Below are 19,897 nucleotides of genomic sequence, written 5' to 3'. Positions count from 1 at the left end.
TTTTACATTCTTGGCACGTAAAACTTTCTCAATATTTATTAGCTGCTGTTTTTGTTATAATCAACATAATCATCACCAGTTAGAACACAGCCCAAATATTCAGGTAAGTGGAGAGGAATTACAGCACATCAGCAAACATCATAATTCTAGGTGATGGTACTTCAAATTACAAACAGAAATGATAAAAGATGCAACCAAAATCTGCAAGATTCTTTTAAGTCTGACCTATAAAGTGGGTTGTGTATAATTTTTATTACACTCAGGTAGGTCAGTAGGCAATAACATAAGCAGTAGCTTTCTCTATAAGGAAGCAAGAAATGTTGGAAAGATAGCAGGATAACGCGTATCCAAACAGGGTCACAGCTGTGAGTTCCACAGCACTATGCTGGGCTCCATGGGGAACACAAAGAAGATGAAAACTTTACCCAACTGACACTGAACAGCAGCAGCTACAGTAACTACTGGAGCACATACTAAGCTCTAGGCACCGTTCCAACACAGCACAAGTATTTAGTGCTCACACATCCTCACAACTTTATGAAAGAGATACTAAGCACCTCTGTGCCAGGCGCTGTCTTAGAGCCCAGGGTTGTGACCACGAAGATGTTAACAGTTTCTGCTTCTCTGGCAGAAACACAAAGTATAGTCAAGAGCCACGGGGAAAATGTGCCCAGAAGAGGGCGCTATTGAAGTGAGGAGAAAGTTCTACTAAGGGGAGGGGGAGGAGGTGGGAAAGGCAGAGAAAAGAATCTAAGCTCTCTCATTGAAGGGTGGGCTTCGAGTGAAGAGAACACTTGCTGTGATGCTAGTTGCTTCTTCTGGAAATGGATTCTCAGGGGACCTAAACTGGGCAGGCTGTTCCAAGTGATGCAGAGCAAGAGGTCTAGATGAATGAGTCTGAATCAAAGTGCTGTTAACTATGATACAGATACATGTGCTAGAGCAGAGACTTTATTTTTTAATTTATTATTATTTTTGGTCACGCCGCACAGCTGAGGGATCTAAGTTCCCCGACCAGGGATCGAACCCGGGCCCTCAGCAGTGAAAGCGTGGAGCCCTAACCACTGGACCACCAGGGAATTCCCTAGAGCAGAGACTTCAGAAAGCAGTGGCTTAGGCTTCAACTTCTGCTTCCACTCACATCCCAATCACCAGAACTTAGGTAGGTGTCCATGGTCACCTGCTACAGAGGCTGGAGAACGTAGTCTTTATTTTGGGTGGTCAAGAGCCCAGCTGAACTCTGAGAGGTCCGTTATTGTAGACAAGGGTAGAAAAGATGTTGAGGGACAATGAACCACCTCTGCCAGGGGCCTTTAAGAGCTGAGAAGCAACGTACCAGTGCCAGGGAGAATAAGCTGAAACCCCAAGTCCAAAGAGCTAGAGATAAGATCCTAGTCAGGACAGGGAGCTGAGGGTCTGACACTGGGCAAAGGAAGTGGGAGGGAAAACAGTCTGCAAATGCACAGGTAGGGTCTGGCACACGTGCTGGGAACAACTTGGGGTGTGGGTGTGCTCACTGTTTTGCAGGGCAGGGGAGATGGAGGCTATCACAATGGGAAATAACAGTATGAGGAAGCAGGCAGACTTAGGGGTGAGATGAAGACAGCTAGCGTCAGCCGTGAAGGGCTGAGTGCTAGGGAGCCTCAATGTCTTTCTGGAGGCATGAGGATATGTTTGGGTAGGAAACACCATGATCAGCTCAGTTCTGAAAACCAACTGGTACATTTGGAAGACATACAGAAAAAGAGAGTGACAGAAAGGAGACCAGTTAAGACAGAACTCTCATAAGATAGCCCATTCACTCACTGATTCAACAAACATTTAGTACTTGTGGGCCAGAGACTGCTGAGCACAATATATACAACGATGAAAAGTGAATTTTTGGAGGAGATGGAAAGGGAGGGAGGCATACAAATAATCACAGTAAAGAACAAGCTCCCTGAGTGAAGTGTGAAGAGGTGCTCTGGGGACCAATGAACTCCTGGAAGCCAAGACTTAAGCTGAGATGTTTTCCAGGCAGGGAGGGGTCAGGACAGAAGAGGCCATTTGAGGTAATGAGAAGAGCAGATGCAAGGGCAGGGAGAGAAGAGACAGCACAGGATGTCTACACAACAGCCAGCAGTGCAGGGTCAGAGCAGAGAGTACATGAGGAAAGGAGACAAGTGTGCTTGTGGAGAGAGGCTGAGGCCAGATCTGGACGGGACTTGTCAGTCATGTAAAGATCTGGCACTTATCCTTGAAGCGCCTGAAAGGTCACTTACCCTTGTAAAGACGAAAGGTAAATTACATGACCAACTTCCTGTTAGGAAGGTCCCTCTCGAGACACTGTAAAGGAGCTGGAGAGACTGGAGATGAAGAGCTCACAGCAGGGCCTACACAAGTCCAGACAGCCCATGACGAGGGCTCCCCAAGGGACATTTAAAAAAACAGCCTTCCCTTTGTTTACGTGTTCATTTATAAGGGAATAAAATCTAGAGTTTTATCAATCATTTGAATTCATTATCTTAGGAAGATGGAGCAATAAACACAAATGTCAGGTGATGTTAGTGGATTGAGAGGAGGAACGAGAGATGCAGCCTAAGCACGGGAGCCCAGGCATGCATCCTCATGGAGCTGTTTGGTGGAAGTAAACATGAATATGGTCATCAATAGGGTTACCATATAATTGGCTAAACTGGGACACTTTTAAGAGTAAAAAGGGGCACTGTTAATGGTTACATTGGGATGATGGGCATAAACAAGGACTGTACTGGGCCAACTGGGTTATCAAGGAGATGCCCTGTAAAACCGTGGGCGTCCTGGATAAGACCTTCCTGAATGGACTCAGGACATGGTTAGGTGGGCTAGAGAGAAGATTTTGGAATCTAGATAGATTATATTCTAGAGACCAAAAAGATCATTCAAGGGGGAAAGTAGAGAGCGAAAGGAGGAAAAGGGTCAAAACCAGACCCATGAAAGGTGTTAGTGGAAAACACCAGAAAGTGTATGTCTTGGGTGAGGGGTGGAGCAAAACTCTGGTTGGCCAAGTTTATGTGAGAATCCTTTAGGATTCTGTGAGTCATTGCTGTTCAAATTAAGCAAGGATGCAATACTCTGCACTGAACACTCTGGAATGAGAGTTTTAAAAAATAGCTTTCCCTTTATCTACACACAGTCTGACCTTTTCGAAAATAATTTTATAAAAATTAAGGGAAAAAAATTATCATGCAGAATCAAAAGCACAGATTTCTATTTATCATCTAGTCCCAAAGACTTGGTCCAACATCACAGGTTATCCTGTCTTTGTCTTCTCCTAGCCAGGTACCCAACTCTGTGACAAGGAAGACATTTAGGGACTCCTATCATTTTTTTTTTCTCTTTGCAGCCATGACCTAGGGAGAGGAAATCTAAATCCTGGGGCTCCATGTGGGCCTCTGTGCTTAAGACACATACCACATCCAGACTATCCAGTCAGATGGATGCTGGAGGGTGGGAGGGAATGCCTGACACTCGCCTGGCTAAGAGGTAAAAATGCATCCATCAGTCCACAGTTCCTACACACTGTGAGGATGGTGTAAAGATGGCAACAAGAAGGCCACTGCCTGACCAGAGGACTGTGGGACTGCCTAGAGATGACCTCTAGGATGGTGGAAATAAATGTCTGGAAGACAGGTAGAAAGCCAGGTGTGAGATCTGGGTTTGGGAAGAGTTACTGTAGAAGCCACAGTTAAAGCTGAAAGACTGGATAAACTCTTAAAAATAGGACTAAGCAGGGGCTTCCCTGGTGGCGCAGTGGTTGAGAGTCCACCTGCCGATGCAGGGGACGTGGGTTCATGCCCTGGTCCGGGAGGATCCCACATGCCGCGGAGCGGCTGGGCCCGTGAGCCATGGCCGCTGAGCCTGCGCGTCCGGAACCTGTGCTCCGCAACGGGAGAGGCCACAACAGTGAGAGGCCCGCGTACAGCAAAAAAAAAAAAAATAGGACTAGGCAGCTAGGAAGGAGCATGGGAGTTGCTGAGGGTTAAAAAACGAAAGAGAAAAACCAGAAAAACAAAGAGAAAGCCTGGTCATCAAATTCAGAAGGGAAGCAAGGAAGGAGCAGTGTTCTAGAAGCTGAGGAGGAGTCTGCATTAGAGTCAACATGTTAAACAACCCAGAAAGGCTGAGTAAGAGCATGAGTGACAGGAAGCCACTGGCTTGGGCAATACGTAAGCTAGAATTATCATCTACTCAAAACACATAATCCGCCAAATAAAGAATCTGTTTGAACGAGAGCTTCAACAACTAGCCGCTCAAATCCAGACACTCTCCCTAATCTATTTCTGCGGCAGGAACTTGACATGTCAGAGTTCTCATGACAGAACACAGAGTTTCACTAAGAAACTCTTCTATCCACTCACCCTAAGTGATGAAAACAAGTTTATCCTCAGTGATGAGTTCAACTTCGGAGCAGTCACAGACCAGCTTTAGAGAGAGCTACTCTTGTTACCAAACACTAAATGGTGATTTGCATAAATTGCTTAAACATTGGGAAAAAGACCAAGAACCTAGTGGAAAAAGGACTGATTTGGGAATCTGGTCTTCTATGAATTGACCTTGGGGAATTAGTTACACTATTTCCCAAAACTTAATTTTTTCATCTGCAAGGCAAGGCAGCTGGACTAGATGAGCTATGTGTCTTCAAGCTCTGAAATCCCACTTTTTTTTTACATTGAAAAACACATGGAAACTGAAGTCATCTTCTTGGGTAACAAGGGTACTACTACCTTATGCAGATTGGACACATATATGCTATTGCAAAGAGAAAAAAAACATACACCTTTTAAGCTCTACTTGTGTTCAGTGTAGAATCTCTTCACCCACACAATGATTAACTCAGAACTGTCATTTACTTTTTCAGAAAACTGGTCTTAGCAACTTAGTTGTGAATGTATTACCTCTATGGAGTCAGCCAGGATATAAACACTGTATTAGGCAAAGGATGAAAAATATTTTGCAATACCCATGACTGACTAGGAAGGCAGGCCGCACAAGTAACGAAACCAGGCATTCTGGGCTTCATTTCCAACTTCTATTAATCCCTCCAGGGTTTAAATATCCTAACCATAAAATGAAGAGGTTAGCCTGGAAGATGACATATCTACTCCAGGGCAAAAAAAAAAATCTATTATTTTAATTTATTATTTTTCTTTGCAGCGTGTGGATGTGGTCAGTCACGTTCACTTTCTAAAATCTCTCTCTTCTTGTTCAAAATTTATCTTAAGCTTCTTAACATAAGAGAATACAGAGAGAGTCATATTACACGTGAGAAAGAAATCCTATTTCCCTTTACTCAACAATGACAGAGCATCCACGTTGCCAGGGGCCTGGGAAGCCATGAAGATGCCATCCTCGGCTCTAAAAACACCAGGACTTATGAGGAGTTCATAAGGAAGGAGTTGAGTGGCAACGCAAGCCCCCCACCCTTGCAGGGTAACTCACCCTGGAGAGTGGGCTCCTCTCTCTGCCTAGCATCAGAGGGTCAGTGGCTGAACATTCTAGATCAGTGATGCTCAGGTTTTGTTTTTTGTTTTGCCTTTTTTTTTCTTGCCTTCAGGTTGAGTGCATGAACAACCTACCGCTGTCAGTAACCTCTTGCATTATCCTCAGATTTTCTTGAAGGGGGAAGTAAGTTGAGAACTACCCCTTCCATGTACCTTTCCTCCATCAAATGAGATTCACTGTCTTAGATTAACTATGCATTTTCAAATTTAAGCTTTCATATTTTCCATCTTTGTCTTCCAAACACTTTTATGTCAAATGTCATTGCCTTCCATTCAAACCAATATATATATATCAAGTTCACAGAATTTCTGTAGGTTTTTTCTTTTAAGGATAAAATAGGAGTAAACTACTACTAGCAAGCAATACCTCCACGTTGAACTGAATCATGCCTTTTTCTCACTAAAAAAAAACCCCAAAGTCCAAAATGAACAGCTTCTGCTCTAGATCATAACAACAGGAAGTTACCCAACCAAGAGCTCCAAATGCACATTTCTAGCTATTTCCAGATATCTCCATCTGGTTGAACATATCCCAGAATTAAATTCAGCATGCTTAAATCCACATTCTATCTTCTTTTTTTTTTTTTTTTTTAATTTTATTTATTTATTTATTTTTGGCTGTGTTGGGTCTTCGTTTCTGTGCGTGGGCTTTCTCTAGTTGCGGCGAGCGGGGGCCGCTCTTCCTCGCAGTGCGCTGGCCTCTCACTGTCGCGGCCTCTCTTGTTGTGGAGCACAAGCTCCGGACACGCAGGCTCGCTCAGTAGTTGTGGCTCACAGGGCTAGTTGCTCTGCGGCATGTGGGATCTTCCCAGACCAGGGCTCGAACCCATGTCCCCTGCATTGGCAGGCAGATTCTCAACCACTGCGCCACCAGGGAAGCCCCACATTCTATCTTGATCACAATGACGCCTCTTCTTTTCTCTTTCTGAGAATGTCACTATGATCCTTCTATTTAGCTCGCTCATTTCCTGTATCTAATCTGTCTTCAATTCTTGGACATTTGTACTCCGTGATCTCTCTTAGTATTTCTACCACTCCCATCATCTTTCACCTAGTCTCTCCCCTGCCACCAATGTTTTCATAATCCCCAGTCTTCTAAATGTTATTGCTAAGTCAATCAATGTACACTACAGAGCTGATTCTTTTGCTCCTTTGTACAAACCCTTTCAATGGTTTTACTCTGACTAGTAAATAAAGCTCAAACTTCTTAAGACATCACTGAAGGCCGGTGCCATACTGTGGAACTTCTCACTACTCTTCATTAGCTCAGGTGGAGCTGTTACCCACCTCCCTACTTCTGGTCTGTTCCTACTGCTCCCTCCATCTGAGCTACTCTCCTCTCCAGTGATGGGTGACAAATTTAACCCACCCTGCAAGACCAAAATCGTTTCCATCTCCTCCAGAATGAGCCATTCCTGAGCCTAATATTCCGCAACTCTGCTCTCTGAAATACGTGCACTCTCTCTTCCAAAAAATAAAAATTTGCATTTTTGTACTGTTCCAACCACGTGTCTATTACCCTTGTTTTACATTTTTTGAACTTCTCTTATCCTACACTTGTCTTGTATCTTGCACCCTTGCCACTGAACTAGGAGTTAACTAATCGCATAAATGATTCCTGCAAATGTTAGCTGACACAATGCCTTGCACTCAGGAGCTTCCTGATAGATTTTCATTGTTAAAGCAATATTATTGCTCAAGTGATTTAAATAGAAAAAGAAGCATGAATGGATGGCTTACTATTTCATGTTATTTCCTTAATAATCAGAATCTTTCTCTCTTCTAACTGATGAGTGAAATCTAGAATGCCCTCTTATGTACCATAAGACAGCACAGGTAGGGCTAGTGAGGGAGTTCAGAGTACAGGACATGTGTACTTGAATCCTGGCCCTCCCTCTAACTCATGGCATGGTCTTGGTACGGAATCAAACAACCCTGTGGACTCTATCAATATCCAACTTTTCCTCTAATTTGACATGAGATAAAATGTCTGGAATTACTCCCACATTTGTTAACAAACTCCAAACTGATTTTTGTGATTAAGTCACATATACGCTTGGCCGTAAATATCTGCTGGACAAAAAAATGTTGGTTTGTACTGGAAGCGGATCATCTCCTGCAATGGTACTGCTCAGTCCCCAATTATACAGGTGAAACACACTCAGTCAATAGCAGACAACTTCGCCACTCATCAAATTACAACTGTGTAATGAGGCCAGCTGCTACCAGACACACCTTAAAACCTTTTGAAGCAGCAATATGGGCAGCAGTCCAGCCTTTGCTGTTGGCGTGGTTGATGAGGTCTGCAGGAACAACAGGCTTGGATGTGCCCTCACGACTCTCTTCTCCTCCGTCCAAGTCAAAGACGCCCGACTCGGGCTCCTCGTGCAACGAGTTTCCACGAGCTGGGGCCCTATGGTACATGAGAAGCTTGAGGCTGTCCACATTACCAGTGTCCACAGCTGCATGAACTGGTGTCCAGCCATCCTGAAAATAAAACGACCGGGGGAAAGGGTTGATTACAACATCAATGTTGAGAACTGTGTTATTTAAAGTTCACCTCTACATGTTCTTGGGCATGGACCACTGAGCTGGGAAAATCAGGCTTCCAATCCTGAATATCATAGATGAGCTAAGTTCTCAGACCACTGTCAATTAGTGTATTTTCCATTGCTATGACTTGTGTTTGCTATTTGGTAAGAATTTCCTCTTAACAGTTGACCATCTGGAGTGAACAGGTACTGCCCAGGATGGTAACTAAGCATTATATATGGTAAAACAAAATCTCAATTTAATATTATGAAAGAGAATGAACTTTAGCATAAAGATTTTTTAAATTTATACGCAAATATAAAGTTACCAGTACTGTACTAAATGAATGCTGTTATAAGCCAGTTTTACCTACAGGGAAGAGTCCTAATTCTAGTTATCTTAAAATTTTATGCCACTGATTTCAGAAGGAAAGATTCTAGATAACAGGGAAAAGGCAGACATAAAGGAAAAACAAAGTCAAGTAACTTCATGAGATACCTATCAGCCTCTATGGAGCTCTCTGTGACTGCAGCTGGATATTGATAAATGCAAGCTTAGAAAATGCTCCAACTAAAACGCTTGGGCCCATTCTCTAGAACATATTCTACTTTGAAGCCTCAACTGTCCACTTAGCTGGTTGCTAAAGCAGACTCACAACTCTTTCCTAGCACAGTGGTTCTCCAAGTGTGGTCCCCTGACCAGCAAGCAACATAAGCACCACCTGTGAACTTGTTAGAAATGTAAATTGTTGAGCCTCATCCCAGACCTACTGAATCAAAAATCTCAAGGTTGGGGCCCTGCAATCCGTTTTAACAGCCATGTGGGCAACTCTGCTGCACTAAAGTTTGACAAACACTATTCTAGGGGAAATCCTGATCCCCTCTGTAGTCTCTCATTTTTATATAAAGATAGGTCTGCCTTCTACTCAGGTATCCACCTTCATTAGATTTTTAAGACTTTCATAAAAGAATTGAGAATTATTTCGGTGATACGTATTTTGGCTTCATTTTATTTTCCCTTTGGCCTATTTTTTTCATTTCATTAAAAAAATAACAGGGAGAAGAACAGACAATAAATGGTAACCATCTACATTTAGACTGAGTCATCTGATCACTTGCTAAAGCTCTCACTGAATGATGTGGCTTTTTCTCTAGTTCTGTACTTCATATCAAGGGAATCGACTTGGCTAACAGCAGACCATGGCTGGGCAGTAGCTGGAGTACCATATAGTCCTCCGGTGTACCCCAGGCAGATAAAGTGTTTCATGGCTTGTTCTTTGTTGGGCTGTAGATACCTTTACATGGGTATCAGCCTTAATTAGGCAACAGTGTAAGTGTTCCTGACCTTCCTTAATTTATATTACAAAGGCCATGCAGTTACTTCTGAAAAATTTAAAATCTTTCATTCTCCTTTGATTTCTTATTAAAAATCATGAGAAATAATTATTCCCTTAAGATCCTTTATCAATTCTGCTATTTATCTCTGTACTTTGGAGCCTCTGTACTTCTAACGATTTCATTCAGCTTATCAACAACTAGCTTGAGGGCATGGATTTCTGTGTTCTCTAACTTATAGGATGTGACTTTTTATGTTGAACTACTTATTTTTCATTCAGATAATGATGTAAAATTCATTCCTTTTTCATATGTAAGGCAGAATTTTATAATGAATGTGTAATAACACAGATTTCTTAAATAAAATATATAAAACAACATGAATCTGGACTATTTTCTCAGATTTTAAAAAAATAAATAGGAAATATATTAAAGAAAAAAAGCCCTTGCAATAGGACTCAATGGAAAATGTCTATACCTAGCTTATATCTCTGGTTATACCATTAATTGTTTGTTTTCTTCTGATAAATTAAGAAAATCCAAAATCTAAGAGTGACCTTAAAGTAGGTAATGCACCTTTTTATCCTAGAAAATGTTAAGGGTGTTTCCTATGAAATGGATGCACAGTATAGTCAATTCTCTATTAACAGAAGAGATCCAAGGTTCAGATAACCTTTGGAGATTAAGATGTCTACACTTGTCTTTCCTCAGGAATATCCTGGAGGGTAGTGATTATTACACTTATCACATTCTGGGAAGCTGAAAAAAAAAAAATAAATAAATTCCTGATCCTAGTGAAGAGTGGGCTCCGTTAAACCCACCAGTCCTTAGATGGGCCCCCACTGGAGAAATGCATGCCAGTGTACGAAGGCTTATTTCTTGGTCCTTAAATCTATCATGATAGGTTGATGAAGACCAGTTTGGGAAGCTGAATTGAGAAGTTTGTTTCAAATGCATTTCTGTGTGGCTGAGCCAGAAGTATTATCCAAGGACTCTTCTGTGGATCAGACTCCAAATTTCTTCAGTTTCCAAGTCCCTGACTTCACCTGTGCACCCTGTACAGGAGGTACCAGAACTGTGTGGGATGGAGTCAACAGCTACCTCAGCCTGTTAGGCTTCATAGTGGGTTTCCATACACAGTGCTTCAAGTTCTGACTCAAATTAGACAATGACCTTGAACTCTGTGAGGTGTTGCATAATCTTAGCAACAATAAACGTCAGTCCTGGGAAGAACAGTGAGCACAAATAACCTTCCTCTAAGTACTGGCAATGGGCACTGTCTTGCCACAAACTCCCTCCTGTTTACACATACTACAAATGAGCACTACTGTGGATAGTGACGATGACCTCGATGACAGCTGACCTTTGTCCATTGCTTACAATTCCCAGGCACTACACCAACTACCTTTAAAAAGAAAGGCTAATGAACAAGCTTCTAATAATGAGATGCTCAAACAAATAAGACAATGTCCTTACCCAATATCCTCAAAGCAAAACAAAACAAAGCAACTGTATTTCGAGCTGTAGAGTTTGGAGACGTATTGTAAATTATAGGACAAAACCCAACATACAGGTACTCACTCTGGTTTTTACACTTCGGTCAGTTCCAGCTTCCAACAAGAGTTTAATACATTCTTTATTTCCATTTTTACAGGCCAGGTATAGAGGTGTCTGTCCTCCATCAGCAGCATGATTAATATTAGCATCATATGCAATTAATAATTCTACACACCTAAATGCAAGATTATGATTAATTACATACAAACTGGGTTTGATTTCTGAAGTACCACCTGACCAAGATATTAAATAGAGAAAATAATGCTAGAGCAATTCTGCATCTTTATTTACATGAATTATTAAATATATGTATCAATTATTCCTGGTCTTATTACATAGATACTGTTTTTAACAAGCCTGGGAAGATGTATTTTAACTACTCCCATGAAAATTTAAAATAGCAGCTTTGATCAAGTGTGAATACGTGGTTTATGACAGTTCTCTGCAACCAAACTGTGAAAGTAGTCCTTGGAATATGTTTAACTGTGCTTGACATATATATTATTTGTGGTTCAAAATAGTTTGAACCTTGAAAAAAGTCAGGCTGCTGAGTCATTCTGAGATTTCCACTTGAGAAAATAATTAAAAATAGCACAGACAGCAGGGCACCATTTGCCTCCACTATAAAAGGCAGTACGGAGACAGAAAAGGGCCATCTTGGGGAGAAAAGACAGCAGAGGCTGTCCTGTCTCCTGAAGTGGGGCTAGTTTATGAGGAAAAAGACACAGCTAAGCAGAAACACATTGCCCTGAAAATCAAGAAGGAAAGCAATGAGGTAAATTCAAGACTTCACGGCACTTAGGAACTAACTTCAGTTTGCAAAATTAGATGAGAATAAACTTAAAAAAGAGTGATAAATCATCAAATTAAGAAGGAACTCACATCTTTGTTTCTTTGCTCAGATGCATGTTTTTTTCTTGGCTTCCCTTGGCAACATTTGGTTTGTTTATGCATATTTTTAAAATAAGTTACATACTAATGTGTATCTAATACACATTTAAATTAATCAAGCCCCTGCATTTCACCAGGGTTCTCCCTTTTTGCAAAACCATCCATGCCTCTGTTCCCATGACTGTTACACTATCCAAGCAAGTGGCCCTACAGATTGCCTGCTGGCAGTAAAGGTAAAAGTGTAGCCCAGAAGAAGAATCTCTCTTGGAGGACTTAGGATACATGCAAAAAGTAGCAGCAAAATCAGTAGCTCTGATCCTCAACAATAAACTCAGGGTGATGAGACAAGTTAGACACACAGAAAAAAAAAAAAATACTGTACTTTATGGATGCATTTTGAATTTTTTAAAATTTATCTTTAGGACTAGTAACAATAGTGTAAAATGTAAAACCCGTACTTCAAGAATCCTGAGAATTGTTAAAGGAAACATTTCTATAGGGATGGTAAAATAAAAAAGTTGAACACAGCTTTCACTCTCCAGAGCCTGCCATTTCATCACAGGCAAATAAAGCAATTCAGCTATATTCTATTTTATTATTAAAATATTCCTTGATTTTAGAAAGTTATATCTATAGTCAACTGACTTATTAAGCTACTGAAGAAATCACTGCTAAACTTACGTATATTTTACTTGATAGGCTCTTTTTGGTTTTGTGTTGTAATTTCTTTCAGTATGTAAGCTCTGCTTCAATTTTTTTTAATGATAAAACAAAGTGAATAATTGGGATTTAATACTGAATAAACTGCCAGTAGGAAGCTATAAGAGTATTACAATTAATATAATTCTATGTTTTACGTTTAATGCCATCACACATAAAAAAGGTTTTTAGGTTGCGGTGGTGGAAAATAGTGAACAGCAAAGTGTTTAACAATCTGTTATATAACCACATACACAGTCGGCTGACCTTATCTGCAGGTTTCACATCTGTGGATTCAACCAACCCCGGATGGAAAATACTTAGAAAAAATCCTAGGAAGTTCCAAACAGCAAAACTTGAATTTACCACATGCTCGCAGCTATTTACATAGCATTTACATTGTATTACGTATTATAAGTAACCTAAAGATGGTTTAAAGTATCCGGGAGGACATGCGTGGGTTATATGCAAATACAGCACCATTTTATATAACGGACTTAGAGCATGCTCGATTTTGGTATCTGTAGGAGGTCCTGGAACCAATCCCCCATAGACAGGAGGGATGACTTTATGTTGATATGCTAAAAATAATCTTCTTCGGAAGCAAGTTCATTCACATGAGGTTTGGAAACAGCATATTCCTCTTCTTCATTTCCCTCATATACAAACATCTATTATTAAGAAGAGCAAATTTAGGAAACTTTCACAAGCCTCTTAGATAGCCTCATCCACCAGAGGGCAGAGAGCAGAAGCAAGAAGAACTACAGTCCTGCAGCCTGTGGAACAAAAACCACATTCACAGAAAAGCAGACAAGATGAAAAGGCAGAGGGCTATGTACCAGATGAAGGAACAAGATAAAACACCAGAAAAACAACAAAATGAAGTGGAGATAGGCAACCTTCCAGAAAAAGAATTCAGAATAATGATAGCAAAACTGATCTAGTACCTCGGAAAAAGAATAGAGGCAAAGATCAAGAAGATGCAAAAAATGCTTAAAAAAGACCTAGAAGAATTAAAGAACAAACTAACAGAGATGAATGATACAGTAACTGAAATGAAAACTACACTAGAAGGAATCAATAGCAGAATAACTGAGGCAGAAGAATGGATAAGTGACCTGGAAGACAGAATGGTGAAATTCACTGCTGTGGAACAGAATAAAGAAAAAAGAATGAAAAGAAATGAAGACCGCCTAAGAGACCTCTGGGACAACATTAAACGCAACAACATTCACATTATAGGGGTCCCAGAAGGAGAAGAGAGCGGGAAAGGACCAGAGAAGATATCTGAAGAGACTATAGTTGAAAACCTCCCTAACATGGGAAAGCAAATAGCCACCCAAGTCCAGGAAATGCAGAGAGTCCCATACAGGATAAACCCAAGGAGGAACACGCCGAGACACATAGTAATCAAATTGGCAAAAATTAAAGACAAAGAAAAATTATTAAAAGCAGCAAGGGAAAAACGACAAAAAACATACAAGGGAACTCCCATAACGTTAACAGCTGATTTCTCAGCAGAAACTCTACAAGCCAGAATGGAGTGGCATGATATACTTAAAGTGATGAAAGGGAAGAAACTACAACCACGATTACTCTACCCGGCAAGGATCTCATTCAGATTCGATGGAGAAATCAAAAGCTTTACAGGCAAGCAAAAGCTAAGAGAATTCAGCACCACCAACCAGCTCTACAACAAATGCTAAAGGAACTTCTCTAAGTGGGAAACACAAGAGAAGAAGAGGACCTACAAAAACAAACCCAGAACAATTAAAAAAATGGTCATAGGAACATACATATCGATAATTACCTGAAACATGAAAGGATTAAATGCTCCAACCAAAAGACACAGGCTTGCTGAATGGATACAAAAAGAAGACCCATATATATGCTGTCTACAAGAGATCTACTTCAGACCTAGGGACACATACAGACTGAAAGTGATGGGATGGAAAAAGATATTCCAGGCAAATGGAAATCAAAAGAAAGCTGGAGTAGCTATACTCATATCAGATAAAATAGACTATAAAATAAAGAATGTTATAAGAGACAAGGAAGGACACTACATAATGATCAAGGGATCAATCCAAGAAGAAAATATAACAATTATAAATATATATACACCCAACATAGCAGCACCTCAATACATAAGGCAACTGCTAAAAGCTATAAAAGAGGAAATCAACAGTAACACAATAATAGTGGGGGACTTTAACACCTCACTTACACCAATGGACAGATAATCCAAAATGAAAATAAATGAGGAAACAGAAGCTTTAAATGACACAACAGACCACATAGATTTAATTGATATTTATAGGACATTCCATCCAAAAACAGCAGATTACACTTTCTTCTTCAAGTGCGCACGGAACATTCTCCAGGATAGATCACATCCTAGGTCACAAAGCAAGCCTCAGTAAATTTAAGAAAATTGAAATCATATCAAGCATCTTTTCTGACCACAACGCTATGAGATTAGAAATTAATTACAGGGGAAAAAACGTAAAAAACACAAACACACGGAGGCTAAACAATACGCTACTAAATAACCAAGAGATCACTGAAGAAATCAAAGAGGAAATCAGAAAATACCTAGAGACAAATGACAATGAAAACACGACGATTGAAAACCCATGGATGCAGCAAAAGCAGTTCTAAGAGGGAAGTTTATAGCTATACAAGCCTACCTCAAGAAACAAGAAAAATCTCAAATAAACAATCTAACCTTACACCTGAAGGAACTAGAGAAAGAAGAACAAACAAAACCCATAGTTAGCAGAAGGAAAGAAATCATAAAGATCAGAGCAGAAATAAATGAAATAGAAACAAAGAAAACAATAGCAAAGATCAATAAAACTAAAAGCTGGTTCTTTGAGAAGATAAACAAAATTGATAAACCATTAGTCAGACTCATCAAGAAAAAGAGGAAGAGGACTCAAATCAATAAAATCAGAAATGAAAACGGAGAAGTTACAACAGACATGGCAGAAATATAAAGCATCCTAAGAGACTACTACAAGCAACTGTATGCCAATAAAATGGACAACCTGGAAAAATGGACAAATTCTTCAAAAGGTATAACCTTCCAAGACTGAATCAGGAAGAAACAGAAAATATGAACAGACCAATCACAAGCAATGAAACTGAAACTGTGATTTAAAATCTTCCAACAAACAAAAGTCCAGGACAAGATGGCTTCACAGGTGAATTCTATCAAACATTTAGAGAAGAGCTAACACCCATCCTTCTCAGACTCTTCCAAAAACCTGCAGAGGAAGGAACACTCCCAAACTCATTCTATGAGGCCACCATCACCCTGATACCAAAACCAGACAAAGATACTAAAAAAAAAGAAAATTACAGACCAATATCACCGATGAATATAGATCCAAGAATCCTCAACAAAATACTAGAAAACAGCATCCAACAACACATTAATAGGATCACACACCATGATCAAGTGGGATTTATCCCAGGGATGCAAGGATTCTTCAATATATGCAAATCAATCAATGTGATACACCATATTAACAAATTGAAGAACAAAAATCACATGATCATCTCAATAGATGCAGAAAAAGCTTCTGACAAAATTCAACACCCATTTATGATAAAAACTCTCCAGAGGGGCTTCCCTGGTGGCGCAGTGGTTGGGGGTCTGCCTGCCAACGCAGGGGACATGGGTTCGTGCCCCGGTCCACATGCTGCGGAGCGGCTGGGCCCGTGAGCCGTGGACACTGAGCCTGCACGTTCGGGGCCTGTGCTCCGCAAGGGGAGAGCCCACAACAGTGAGGGGCCCGCATACCACAAAAAAAAAAAAAAAAAAACTCTCCAGAAAGTGGGCATAGAGGGAACCTACCTCAAGGTTCCAACCAGGTTGATTCTTTATAGGAACCAACATATAAAGGTCATATATGACAAACCCACAGCAAACATCATTCTCAATGGTGAAAAACTGAAACCATTTCCTCTAAGATCAGGAACAAGACAAGGCTGTCCACTCTCACTACCATTATTCAACATAGTTTTGGAAGTCCTAGTCACAGCAATCAAGGAATACAATCAAGGAATACAAATAAAAGGAATACAAATTGGAAAAGAAAAAGTAAAACTGTCACTGTTTGCAGATGACATGATACTATACATAGAGAATCCTAAAAATGCCACCAGAAAACTACTAGAGCTAATTAATGAATTTGGTAAAGTTGCAGGATACAAAATTAATGCACAGAAATCTCTTGCATTCGTATACACCAATGATGAAAAATCTGAAAGAGAAATTAAGGAAACACTCCCATTTACCACTGCAACAGAAAGAAAAAAATACCTAGCAATAAACCTACCTAGGGAGACAAAAGATCTGTATGCAGAAAATTATAAGACACTGATGGAAGAAATTAAAGATGATACCAACAGATGGAGAGATATACCATGTTCTTGGATTGAAAGAATCAATACTGTGAAAATGACTATACTACCCAAAGTAATCTACACATTCAATACAATCCCTATCAAATTTCAATGGCATTTTTTACTGCACTAGAACAAATAATCTTAAAATTTGTATGGAGACACAAAAGACCCCAAATAGCCAAAGCAGTCTTGAGGGAGAAAAACAGAGCTAGAGGAAGCAGACTCCCTGACTTCAGACTATACTACAAAGCTACAGTAATCAAGACAATATGGTACTGGCACAAAAGCAGAAACATAGATCAATGGAACAAGATAGAAAGCCCAGAGATAAACCCACACACCTATGGACAACTAATCTATGACAAAGGAGGCCAAGACATACAATGGAGAAAAGACAGTCTCTTCAGTAAGTGGTGCTGGGAAAACTGGACAGCTACATGTAGAAGAATGAAATTAGAACACTCCCTAACACCATACACAAAAATAAACTCAAAATGGATTAGAGACCTAATTGTAAGATCGGACACTATAAAACTCTTAGAGGAAAACACAGGAACACTCTTTGACATAAATCACAGCAAGGTCTTTTTTGATCCACCTCCTAGAGTAATGCAAATAAAAACAAAAATAAACAAATAGGACCTAATGAAACTTCAAAGCTTTTGCACAGCAAAGGAAACCATAAACAAGATGAAAAGACAACCCTCAGAATGGGAGAAAATATTTGCAAACGAATCAACGGAGAAAGGAGTAACCTCCAAAATATATAAACAGCTCATGTGGCTCAATATTAAAGAAACAAACAACCCAATCCAAAAATGGGCAGAAGACACAGACAGACATTTCTCCAAAGAAGACATACAGATGGTCAAGAAGCACATGATAAGCTGCTCAACATCACTAATTATTAGAGAAATGCAAAGGCAAAACTACAATGAGGTATCACCTCACACCAGGTTAGAATGGGCATCATCAGAAAATCTACAAACAACAAATGCTGGAGAGGGAGTGGAGAAAACGGAACCCTCTTGCACTGTTGGTGGAATGTAAATTGATACAGCCACTATGGAGAACAGTATGGAGGTTCTTTAAAAAACTAAAAATAGAATTACCATATGATTCAGCAATCCCACTACTGGGCATATACCCAGAGAAAACCATAATTCAAAAAGACACATGCACCCCAATGTTCACTGCAGCACTGTTTACAATAACCAGGTCATGGAAGCAACCTAAATGCCCATCAACAGACAAATGGATAAAGAAGATGTGGTACTTATCTACAATGGAATATTACTTAGCCATAAAAAGGAACGAAACTGAGTCATTTGTTGAGATGTGGATGCATCTAGAGACTGTCATACAGAGTGAAGTAAGTCAGAAAGAGAAAAACAAATATCGTATATTAACGCAGGTATGTGGAACCTAGAAAAATGGTACAGATGAGCCGGATTGCAGGGCACAAGTTGAGACACAGATGTAGAGAACAAACGTATGGACACCAAGCAAGGCAAGCGGTGGGGGGATGGGGGTGGCGGTGGGATGAATTAGGAGATTTGGATTGACATGTATACACTGATGTGTATAAAATTGATAACTAATAAGAACCTGCTGTATAAAAAAACAAACAACAACAAAAAAAAAGAAGAGCAAATTTAGGATCCTACTTTGCATTTAAATTCTCAAATATGTTTAGCTGAATTTATTTGCCAATGGATCTTAAGCACTAGTTTACACATTCAGCCAGAACTAAAATATGTGTGCAAATTATAAAGAGGCTCTTTTCATAGGGAAAAAAAAAAAAGAATTAAGAGCATCACTTACTTGAAATGTCCCTGAGCAGCTGCAGCACACAAGGGTGTGAAGCCATTTTTATCAGCAGCATTGACTTGGGCTTCTGCATTCAGCAGCAATCTCACACAGTCTATGGATTTTAATAGAAAGCCATTTTAATTCCCCACTTAGTCATGATGAACCAAATTCTGTACGAGCTGTAGACAAACACTAACCCCAAGGGACCTCTCTGATGCACAGCTCATCTGACAATTTTTTTCAGGGCCGCTGTGAGACTCCACAGACTATTATAAAGGGAAAGCGGCCCCTTTCCCCCAGGATTGTAATACCCCAGAGTCACCAACTAAGACATGACTTCTTTCTCTTTTTTTTGGCGGGACGGGGGGGAGAGGAGCTGCTGATGAGTGAAAGGACCGTCATATGTCAGAAAATGTTTTATCAGATTTTCCCATCAGTCAATCCCCAAAAATAATATTACTGGATGGAGAACAAAATCCATTCACCAAATTGATATACCATTCTTTGTATTTAAATAGTTAAATTCTTACCTTATGATGTTTAATTTAATCTTTAAAATGCTTTCATGTTGTGGTCATCTTATACTTAACTCCCTGAATGAAGATCAAGGAGAAGCCACACAAAGTCATCAGACTCCGGCAAAAATAGCACCTAGACCTCACATTCCACATGTTATTAACTAGACTGAATTTCTTTAGAGAAAATTCCCACAGTACTTTGGAAGAAGTACTCCAAAATACTTTTAAAATAAGGAGCTATCATCTTGTAGTTCACTAGAATCTTGCATGTAGTCCACTCGAACAGAGAGAAGCTCTGAAAACTTCCAAGGAAGCCACATTATGTGAATTATCCAAGGATCACATGGCTTACATATGCAATACTATTTGACTTTGTTCTTGCCATCGAATCATCTCTTTATCTGCACTACTGTATGTTTTAGTATATTTGACTCTAAGATTTGCTTTTCAAGGAACAAGATTAATTCCCCGACTTCATCGATATGTCGTTTATAATTGTACAACCTCTCCGTTCTCTTAAAAAAATCCAAATAACTATAAATTGTTCCCACTACAGAACAATTTCAGACCCATGACCTTTCCTAACTACTCAAACTTTCCCTCACTGCAGCATGTG

The 19,897-nt window shown here is 40.0% G+C and overlaps 1 protein-coding gene across 2 annotated transcripts in view; it reads right to left on the bottom strand.

Annotated features, from left to right (window-relative positions):
- Positions 1-19,897, bottom strand: part of CTTNBP2 (cortactin binding protein 2) — a 154,264-nt gene that overhangs the window by 53,407 nt on the left and 80,960 nt on the right. For both annotated transcript variants that reach the window (XM_004269849.3, XM_033428227.2), the window contains 3 exons: positions 18,776-18,875; positions 10,970-11,120; positions 7,758-8,009 (listed from right to left, as the gene is read on the bottom strand). In XM_004269849.3, coding sequence (XP_004269897.1) covers positions 7,758-8,009; positions 10,970-11,120; positions 18,776-18,875 — 503 coding nt within the window. The remainder of the gene's footprint in view (positions 1-7,757; positions 8,010-10,969; positions 11,121-18,775; positions 18,876-19,897) is intronic.

The sequence above is a fragment of the Orcinus orca genome, chromosome 9, assembly GCF_937001465.1.
Source record: "Orcinus orca chromosome 9, mOrcOrc1.1, whole genome shotgun sequence".
NCBI lineage: Eukaryota > Metazoa > Chordata > Mammalia > Artiodactyla > Delphinidae > Orcinus > Orcinus orca.
Note: the sequence above shows the minus strand (reverse complement) of the source record. Positions and strands in the feature narration are given on the sequence as shown.